Genomic DNA, 10,535 nt, shown 5'->3' on the forward strand with positions numbered 1-10,535 from the left:
TAATAGTCACTTGTCATAATGCTGATTGCTTTAATCTCAACTCTGCTGCGCCTGTTTTCCAAATTGGGTATTATACCACGTGGGACGTGCGGTGGGCACCGAGGGCGGGGCGGGGGTCCTGTGATGCGGTGTGGGCGCAGGTGGCATCACAGAGGACGTGTCACAATGGGGGGGAGGCTTTAAAGGCAGCCGCGGGCAGCACTGCTTCACTTTGGCCTGAGCCATCGGTGAGTGCAGCAGCAGGGGGAAGACTGGGTTGGGCCAGGGCAGGGCTCGTGGCTGTCCCCGCTGGCACTGCCCACAGTCCCTGCTGCCTCCCAGCTCCCTCGCCCCCTCTCCTACCTGACCCCAGGGGCCTGAGGCTCGTGCCGCAGCTCCCTCAGCCGCCATCCAGCTTCCACGCAGCCCCACTGACGTGCTTCTCTCTCTTTCAGACCATGGTTTCGGCAGCTTTCTATTTCCTGGCGTTTTTGGGCTTAGTCATCAGCCCACAGAAAGTCGGGGATGAATTGGATGAAGCTACAAATGAGCGCATGCGGCGGTATGCGGAGGAGATGCAACAACGCATGGCGCAGCTCCTGTTGGAAATTGAGGCGCTAGAGAAGCAGCAGAGCTCGATGCATATGGGAGCCCTGCTCTTATCTGCCACACAGTACTGGCAGTTCTGGGCCGGTGTTGTTGTTGCTCTCCTGTTTATTTGGAACGTGTGGCTGCTCCTTAGAGATATCCCAGAACATGGCAGTGAGGAGGAGAGCTCCAGCAGTGAAGAGGAGGAATTGAGAGTACCACCACCCCCCAATGATGCAAGAGATCTGCCCAGATTTATAGCTGAGCGCGTCTACTGGCCATTCCCGGATCCGACCGTCAGATCCGCACTGGTGGAGGAGATTGTGGGAGACCTCCTGCATATCTTTGACTCAGTCGTCCTAAGTAGTTTCTTCCCGAATCTGCAGCGAGCCATCGGAGTGGGCAGTGCCTTTGAAGGTTGGAATCCCCACATGAAGGATCCTGTCTACCGCCTACTTGTGCCCATGACGGCCCCCCGTGGGCACTGCTTCCACCTGGAGCTGGGCAATGAAGAGGATCTGCTGGCGAGGAAGTCCTCTATCCGTGTGGAGCTGGAGTGCACGTGCGAGAGGGAGCAGGACTTTGGGGACATGCTGTGCTTCCTCCACCATTCTGAGGAGGAGCTGAAAAAGCAGGGGCCGAGCCTCCTAAGCACCCTCTGCACCGACTCCTACCTCGATGCGGAGAAGACTGCAAGGTGGTTCCAGAACTTTGTGAAATCAGCCTGGGTGCTTATGCCTCAGTCGGAGGTTTACAATGTAGAAGTGCTGCCTTCCACCCGCACGTGCAAGTTCCAGCTGACAGGTGCTGCCAGGAGAAGACTCACAATTGAAATAGTATTTGGGGTGCAGCAAGAGGATTCCGATATCTTCCTGAGCAGCCAGATGAGAAAGGACACCTCCATCCCCAGCACAACATGGCCACAGAGCTGTTCAGTTGCAGAAAGGAAGTTCTTCCAGCACGTGGCCAGAGAAGGCATGTTCAACAGCATACACCTCAAGTGCATGCAGGTCTGTGCCCATTTGGTGGAGGGCACCGTCTTTCCCACCTATGTCGTCAAGACTATTGTCATGCACCTCCTGACCAACATCCCCATGGCAATGTGGCACAAGACGGATTTTCTGCTTCGGATGGATAATATAATGCAGTGCCTGCATGGCTGTGTGAGGGAGAAGCGCCTCGACCACTTCTTCTTTGGCAATGAGATGGTGCCCGATGTGATTGTCCTGCCACCATCCTTCCAAAATTCTGAGCCAATCAACCTCTTCCAGTACCTGAAGCAGAACCCATATGCCAGAGCTGATGCACTGCAGAAGTTCGAGGTGGTGCGAGAGCGGCTCAGAAGACTGATAACCTACGGACATGAAAGAAAACATCGTGCACGGCGAAGGCGCCGTGCTGATCGCCAGTGATGAACTGCTAGCATGCTGTGGAGAGACGGACCTCATGCAGCTCCAGAGGCTTGACACCAACCACTCCTGATACCAACTGGGCTTGGATCCTCCTTATTTTGGGACAGTGGGAGCTTCCCCTTGTCTGCTTAACATACTGAAGACAGCAAAGTGGTTCCAGGAACTGGTGACAGAAGCCTGGGTGGCTGCGCCTCAGTCATCCTAACTCCAGCTAATGGTGCTGCCCTCCACCCGCTTCTGCAAGCTCACGCTCCATCGAGATGATGCTTGGGGTACAGCAAGACAACACTTTGTTACCAGCTGGACAGCGACTACCCAGCCTCTCGGGAAGCGTCCATTCACCACCGAAGCTTTGACCTCTGCAAAAATACCAATACATTGCTTATTTGAACAATGCTTTGTGTGTGAGTGTCTGTATCACTCTTGGTCAGGACAGGCGGGCATGAGATGCTGACAGCTTGGCTGCCACAGCATCGGGGAGCATTTAGCTGAGGAGCTGATCCAAGAAGCTTCTTCTCTCCCAGTATCAAAGGCATTAACTAACACATTTTCTGAGGCATTAACAAAAGCCTTAGAAAATGAAGTAGAATACTCTAAGATTTATAAGCAATTAATTGAAGATGTAAATGGAAAATGTTACCTAGAGGTTTAACACAAATAAATAATGGGAGAGTTGTGATACCACGTTGTATTAGATGGTTATTGGAGAACATAGTAAAGCATGCTGGGGAGCTGAAATATTATAACAGTTTTTAAGTAGAAAATGGATTGGCCCTCATTTGTCAGACAAGTATCGCAACAAGGTGTCATATGTCTTAAAAAGAATCCACAGACGGGAATCAACCCCCAAATGGGAACAATAGGGAAGGGAAATGTTCCTGGGAAACAGTGGCAAATTGGTTTCTTAGAACTCCCAAGGAAAGGGGGGTTCAGATGCCTATTGGTACTAACAGACACCTTTTCCAGATGGCCAGGAGCATTCCCATGTAGAACTAACAAAGCCAGAGAAGTGTCCAAAGTATTGTTGAATTACATTATTCCGAGAGTTGGTGTACTCTCAGTAATGTCATCTGACAGGGGACCACACTTCAGTTCAGAACTGACCCAACAAGTCAGCGAAGTGCTGGGGATTGACTGGCAACAACACACTCCGTATGGGCCACAGGCAAAAGGCCAAGTGGAAACAAATGAATCATTTGATAAAAGAGCAGATTGCTAAAATCTGTCTAGAAATCAATATGTATTGGTAAAACTAAGACCCTTAGAGATATTCTATGGCAGTCCTTACCAAATGCCATACAAAGGAGAAGATCTAACCCAAGCAGGAAACCAATATTTGCAACAACAACAACATATAGTTTTGGGCAAGCAACTAGAACAAATCAATGTGATATATGGAGTAATGATTTGTGTCAAGAAGATGGTTGATATTAATAAAGAAGGGGGAGATGTGGGAGTGTGGCCATGGGGGTCGGCAAGCCACATGGTTGATGATTACATCAGACTCTCAACGATGAGGCCATCAGGAATGTAAAGAGTTTAGAGGGAACAAAGAAGGGTGATTCGGGAGATGCCTTGCCCTCTTGGGTTGCTTGTTCTCCAGCCATTAAGGCATGGAAGTTGCTGGGTGTTTGCTGTTGCCGGGCAAAGTTGTTTGACCAGTGAAAAGTTGTTTTGAAAAGGACTGCTGTGGGGTGAAGGGTGTAAGAGGGGAGCCTGTCCTCAAGATAAAGAAGGCAACACAATGAAGTTATTTCATCAATAAAGAAGTAGAAAGAAGGATTGAATAGGGACAGGCTAGCAGAACAGGGACCAAGACAGGAACAGGCACATTGATCGCCTCATGAAGATAGGTTTGGCCAAACTCAGCAAACCGCTCAAAGAAGCTCGTACAGGAAGTCGCTGGAAATGGGCGCACCGCAGCTGGGAAGAAGCTCGAGCTGAGAGAAGCGGAGCCGAGCACACAACTGCCCCTCGCTGGTAAGCAGCTGTGCATTATGGGGAATCATACATCCTTAGAAACAAAGACTGTCCTGGTAACCTTACAGCTTATTCCCTTTATTAACAATCAGACAGTTTATGATCCTGAAACACGGGACCAAATTGAGGTCAAGGTGTGGGACTCTGCTAATAAAATCGACCAGGTTGCGGTGGGATTGCTCGGCACCTGGCGAGCAATCTCTGAGACCTTAAAGAGCCACGTGGGACCACAGTCAGAAACGTGTGGTTTGCCAGACAGCGAGGGAGCTGTGGGCTCATCCACAGATCCTTCTGCTACACCATCGGCTCCCCCACCGCTACTGCCATGACTTTGCTGTTACACCCTCTGGTGACCTGGACGTGCCTTTTGATCCAGGCCCTATTGGCCTTGAAAGGGAGCTGGAACTGTTTCCCTTCAATCCGGGAAGACTGGGATGCATGAGACCTGAAGGCCGAGTTACTTAACAACTTAAAGCACAACATATTGTTCCCACAACTAGCCCTGGAATTCTCCGGTGTTTGTAATCAAGAAAAGGAATAGAAAATAGAGACTGTTATAAGTCATGGAAGATATGGGAGCACTTCAACCAGACCAACTGTGCTCCCCCAGTCATGGACATTGATAGTAATAGACTTAAAGCATTGTTTGTTGCCTTTTCTGATTGGACATCGGGTTTAGTATGTAAAAGCAATGTTCTGTATATTTAGAATGTTCGATGTTCATATGTGCGTGTTGGTAGTACATAGACTCCCTGTACACCCAGTGCCGTTTACTTGTCTTTTATAAATATTACTAAATTCAGATTGAGTTGAGACTTCATTTATAACACCAATTAGAACGTTGTAGGCACTAGACCTTTTATTAGTCTCCCAAGAGGGAGGATGCACTTTAAGAAATATTAGTTGCTGTATTGCTGTACGTATGTAAATGAGGCAGGACAAATTGAGACTGATCTCAAAAAAAAAAAAAAAAAAAAAAAAAAAAAAAGTTTAAAAAAAAAGTTTGGAAAAGACCGAGATCTTATATAAGGTAGTTCAAGATGACACCTCATGGGGTTTTCAAGAACTATGAAACAAACTGATCTCTTGATTACCCAACTTTTCATGGCTTAAGCAATTGTTTATAGGAATATTGATCTCACTTTTACTAGTATTCTTAACCTGTTTATTAGTACAGTGTGCATTTGGTGCTGTATAAAAGGAGTAGATGATTATGAAACCTGAAAGTGTAACCAAGTCAAGCACCATGTAGAAAGTGGTAAGAATTTTATGAAAACTTTGAATCAGTGAGTGCTGTAAGCAAAAGAATTTGCCTTAGGATAAAGAAAAGGGGGGACTTGAGACAGGGAACAAGATAAAGAATGGTGATTCTGTAGGTCTTAGCTACCACAATTAAGAACCCAAAGACAAGGGCATAAAAGACTGTATGCATAGATCATGGAACCAGCAAAAACTGGCTTGGCTGCTGACGTCTGTTAAAGACAGGAAAGGTCAGAAGTTTAGCAGTGAGGAAGACTTCTGGCCTTCATCAAGAGACCACCAGAGTATGCCGGACGACCATCCAAGGACTCCAGTATGCATGCGTATAGGGGCGGGAACCTGCGTTAATGACACTTCGGAGACCTGACAAATATGCAAGAGAACCATGGGAAATGAAATGAATATGTATTTATCCCACTAATACAAGCACACTGCCAGGATCATAATTTCAGGATCATAAACTGTCATCCACGTGCTGCAGAGCTGAGCATGCTGGACATGGAGAAGATGCTGCTCAGTTGGCAGTGGGAATTGCTCCTCCATGTTCTCTCCACAGCAAAACCACCCTTGCGGGAGGCACACCCCATGCAGCTGCTTGAAGCAGAGGCTTTGTTACCAGCTGGACAGTGACCATCTAGCTCTTGCACATTGTCCATTCACTCCGGGAGCTCGGCCTCTCCAAAACCCTAATACATTGCTTGCTTAAACAAACATTTTGTCCATGAGTGTATGTACCACACTTGGTCAGGAAAGGCAGGCATGAGGTGCCACAGCATCGGGAAGCATTTTGCTGTGGAGCTGATTCCGTGGGCTCCAAATGCGCTCCTTCTGGAGCTAAAGCACTGCTGCCTGTCTTTGGTCCTCCAGCAGGGCAATGAGAACAGCTCAGGACCCTCCACAAAGCCGTCTGTTGCTGGTGTGCTGTGTGGAGTCTAAAGGGGGGACTTACAGGACCTGAGGCAAACATGCCCTGGGAGTCCAATGGCATTGCCCAGGATGACCACGGGGATGCAGAGGTCACGCTCTTGTTATAAATGAAGATACAACTCAATCTGAATTTACTAATATATATAAAAGGCAAGTAAACAGCCTAGGTGTGCGGGGAGTCTACGCTCTACCAACATGCACACACTAACATCAAACTTTCTAAATATATAGAACATTGTTTTTACATATTCATAAGAAACCCAAGTATGCCTATAGATATGTAGAACCAGAAAAGGTATCAATCGAAGCATAAACGTATCTAAGTTTTCCGAATTCTGGCAAGTGTTTAACAAGCAATCCTTTAAGTCTATTACTATTAATGTCTATGACTGGGGGAGCATAGTTGGAGTTGGTAATCCTGGCTGATGCTCCCATATCTTCCATACAACAGTCTCCATTTTCCATTCCTTTTCTTGATTAAAAACACCGCAGAATTTCCATCCACCCTCTTCCCTCTTCCCCCCTCTCACGCCCAAGCAGCGCAGGGGAACAAGGGAATGGGGGTTATGGTCAGTCTACAGGGCTTCTCTGCCGCTCCTTCTCGGTCACTCCCGTCCCCTGTGCTGTGGGGTCCCTCCCACGGGATGCAGTCCTTGATGAACTGATCCGGCGTGGGCTTCCCACAGGCAGCCGCTCTTCCAGAGCTGCTCCAGATATGGGTCCTTACCACGGGGTCCATCCCTCAGGAGCAAACTGCTCCAACCTGGCTCCCCCACGGGCAGCAGCTCCTGCCCCATCACCTGCTCCTGCGTGGGCTCCTCTCCACGGGCTACAGGTCCAGCCCGGAATCTGCTCCGGCAGGGGTCTTCCACAGGCCCCGTCGGTGCAGGGCCACCTGCTCCACCGTGGTACTCCATGGGCTGCAGGGGGACAGCCTGCTTCACCATGGGCCTCACCACAGGCCGCAGGGGACTTCTGCTCCGGCGCCTGGAGCACCTCTCCCCCTCCTTCTTCACTGGCCTTGGTGCCTGCAAGGCTGTTCCTCACTCCTCTCACTCTCCCAGCTGCTGTATATATTGCAGCGTTATTTTCCCTGTCTTAAATATGCTCTCACAGAGGTGCAAAATAACACTGTTGTTGGCTCAGCTTACTGGCTCGGCTCAGGTCAGCAGTGGGGCCCTTCCCAAACATGGGCCCTTCCCAAACATGGGGCAGCTTCTAGATCCTTCTCCCAGAAGCCACCCTTAAGGCCCCCTGCTACTAAAACCTTGCCACGTAAACCCACTACACCAAGTCACAGCCCTCGTGGACACTGGCAAGAAATGGCCAGGTTGGCTGAAACCCCTTGGAGCGGAAGCCAACTGCTGTACTAAACGTGCTTTGATGCGGATTACTGGCAAAGTCTAAATTCATGGTGCTAATTGTTGGGGTGCAGAGGGCTGTGCAGACTGCATTATTGTCTTCATAAATCTGGCCAGTACCAGTTCTTGTCTCTCATCCAGACCTCCAGCTCTTTCTGTTGCTTGGTTAACACAGATTGATCCTGAAAAATCCCTGGCAAGAGCTGAGGCACTGCCACCCAGGGCCAGGCAGTGACACTGGGGGATGCCAGTGCTGGAGAGGAGCTGGGGGAGCAGCCCTGATGGGGGGAGTAGTGGTCCCAACAGAGGGACAGGGGGGAGCAATGGCCCCAACAGTCCTGAGCGGTTCCAGAAAGTTCCTGACAGGTCCCAACGGCCCTAACAGGAGAGGGAACGTTCCTGACAGGCCCCAATGGCTCTGAAGGGACGAGGAACGTTCCTGACAGGCCCCAGCAGCTTGAGGACAACACTCACAGACAAAGAGTTTGTTCAAGCAAGACATTTATTGGAATCTTTGCAGAGGCCAAGCTCCCAGTGAAATGGACAGGCCAAGAACCAAGCCCACTTGGTATGAGGAGTCTCTGCGTCAAGCGTCCATGAAGCAGCCTCTGGAGCTGCATGGGGTCCAGCTCCCCACAGGGTGCTAGCAGGTCATCATCTGCCATCAGCAGTGCATGAAGGTCTCTGCCATGTCCGTAGATCAGCAGTCTTTTCAGCTGATCTCGCACCACCTCGAACTTCTGCAGCGCAACAGCTTTGGCATATGGGTCCCGCTTCAGATGCTGGAAGAGGTTGACCGGGCCAGACAACTGGAAGGCTGGTGGCAGGACAATCACATCGGGCACCACCTCGTTGCCAAAGAAGTGCTTGAGACATTTCTGTTCCACACAACAGCGAAGGTACCAACTGATATCATCCAGCCGAAGCAGAAAATCCATCCTGTGCCACATTTCCAAGGGGATTGTGGCAGCAAGGGTCCCTGGCAGCAGGGACTGTGGCCAGGACTGGTGGTGACAGCCACCTGCCCTGCCCTGAGCGGCTGGGCCCTGGCTGCAGGCTTAGCAAGGCCTTGGGGGGCAGCTTTTGTGCCCCAGCCCTGTGCTGCCCAGCCTTCCCCCTGCTGCTGCACTCGCCTCACAGATGGCTCAGGCCAGACTGCAGCATGGCCCTGAGGGGAGCAGGGACATTCCTGACAGGCACCAAGGGCCCTGACGTGGACAGGGATGTTCCTGACAGGCCCCAGTGGCCTTTGGGGGGGGAGGGGGGGACATTCCTGACAACCTCCAGAGGCCGCAGTGTACTGTAATGCTGCCAAACTATATATGGGCAGAACCCACCCCTATTTATGGGGTGACAGGGGGATCCCAGCAGTTAACTGTACTGGAGGATGAAGCGAGTCTAACTGGAAATAAGTGGCAAAAGCCGCGTATTGTGACAGGCCCGGATGCTCCATGCATCCTTGACGTAGACTATTTCAGGAGAGGATATTTCAAGGACCCAAAATGGTACCGGAGGGCTTTTGGCATAGCTGCCTTAGAGACAGAGGACACTAAACAGTTGTCTACGTTGCCCAGTCTCTGGGAGGACCCTTCTGTTGGGTTGCTGAGCGTCAAAGAACAGCAGGTGCCGATTGCCACCACAGCTGTGCACCGGCAGCAATATGGCACCAACCGAGACCCCCCATTCTCATCCATAAGCTAATTCATCAACTGGAGAGCCATGGGATGATCAGCAAGATTCACTCACCCTTTCATAGTCCCATATGGCCAGTGCGAAGGTCTAATGGTGAGTGGACTGTTGTGGCCTGAATAAAGTCATGCCACTGCTGAGTGCTGCGGTGCCTGACATGCTAGAACTCCAGTACGAACTGGAATCAAAGGCAGCCAAGTGGTACGCTGCAATTGAGATAGCTAATTGATATAGCTAATTGAGATAGCTAATGCATTTTTCTCCATCCCTTTGGCAGCAGAGTGCAGGCCACAGTTTGCTCTTACTTTGAGGGGTGTCTAATACACCGGGAATCGACTGCCCCAGGGGTGGAAACAAAGCCCTACCATACCTAGACTACATGATGTGGACACCGTTTGATTTGCACACCATGGAAGAACTGCCTGTGTTCTGCAGTGTATGAGTGCAAAGAGGAAGGACCCTGGGCTTTTAGAGCACTGGGACATTTATATCTCTCTTGGTATGACAGTTACAGAAGACCTCTCAAGCGTTTTCCCATATTGTGTAGGGTGTGGAAAAGGCTCAGAGCCAGCAGAGAGAGGAAGACTGCCACAGACATAGCATGGGGGAGTTGAGAGAGAAGAAGCTTCTTGGATCAGCTCCTCAGCAAAATGCTCCCCGATGCTGTGGCAGCCAAGCTGTCAGCATCTCATGCCCGCCTGTCCTGACCAAGAGTGATACAGACACTCACACACAAAGCGTTTGTTTAAGCAAGCAATATATTAGGGTTTTGGAGAGGCCGAGCTCCCGGAGTGAATGGACAATGTGCAAGAGCTAGATGGTCACTGTCCAGCTGGTAACAAAGCCTCTGCTTCAAGCAGCTGCATGGGGTGTGCCTCCCGCAAGGGTGGTTTTGCTGTGGAGAGAACACGGAGGAGCAATTCCCACTGCCAACTGAGCAGCATCTTCTCCATGTCCAGCATGCTCAGCTCTGCAGCACGTGGCAAGCAGTTGAGGTTGTAGCCACCGTAGTCATCAGTGGTTACTACGCTTGGTAGATTGTCCACACGGGGATCTTGCCACGCTTGGCAGTGGGTTGCTGCACGGAGTTTTCCCATCCTCTTTTGTGTCCTGCATTCTCCCCTCTTCTTTCTGTGGTGGGAGGTCATCGCCTGCTGTCAGCAGAGTGCCCCGGAGAGCTCTGCTTTAAGGCCTCTCTCAGTTCCCAAACGTCAACAGTCTTTTGAGCCGATCTCGCAGCTCCTGGAATTCACGCAGTGCCCGGGCATGGACATTTGGATCCTCTGCCATGTGCTGGAAGAGGTTGAGTGGGCTGGATGTTAGGAAATCTGGGTGCAAG

General features: G+C 50.5%; 1 protein-coding gene across 1 annotated transcript; it reads left to right on the forward strand.

Moving 5' to 3' along the window:
- Positions 1-437: 437 nt before the first annotated feature.
- On the forward strand, positions 438-2,260 carry LOC137858138 (inositol 1,4,5-trisphosphate receptor-interacting protein-like 1). Its single transcript, XM_068685596.1, has one exon. It carries the CDS (start codon positions 438-440, stop codon positions 1,977-1,979), a length of 1,542 nt encoding a protein of 513 aa, XP_068541697.1. The 3' UTR covers positions 1,980-2,260.
- The last annotated feature ends 8,275 nt before the right edge of the window (positions 2,261-10,535 follow it).

The sequence above is a fragment of the Anas acuta genome, chromosome 5 (assembly GCF_963932015.1).
Source record: "Anas acuta chromosome 5, bAnaAcu1.1, whole genome shotgun sequence".
NCBI classification, from domain to species: domain Eukaryota; kingdom Metazoa; phylum Chordata; class Aves; order Anseriformes; family Anatidae; genus Anas; species Anas acuta.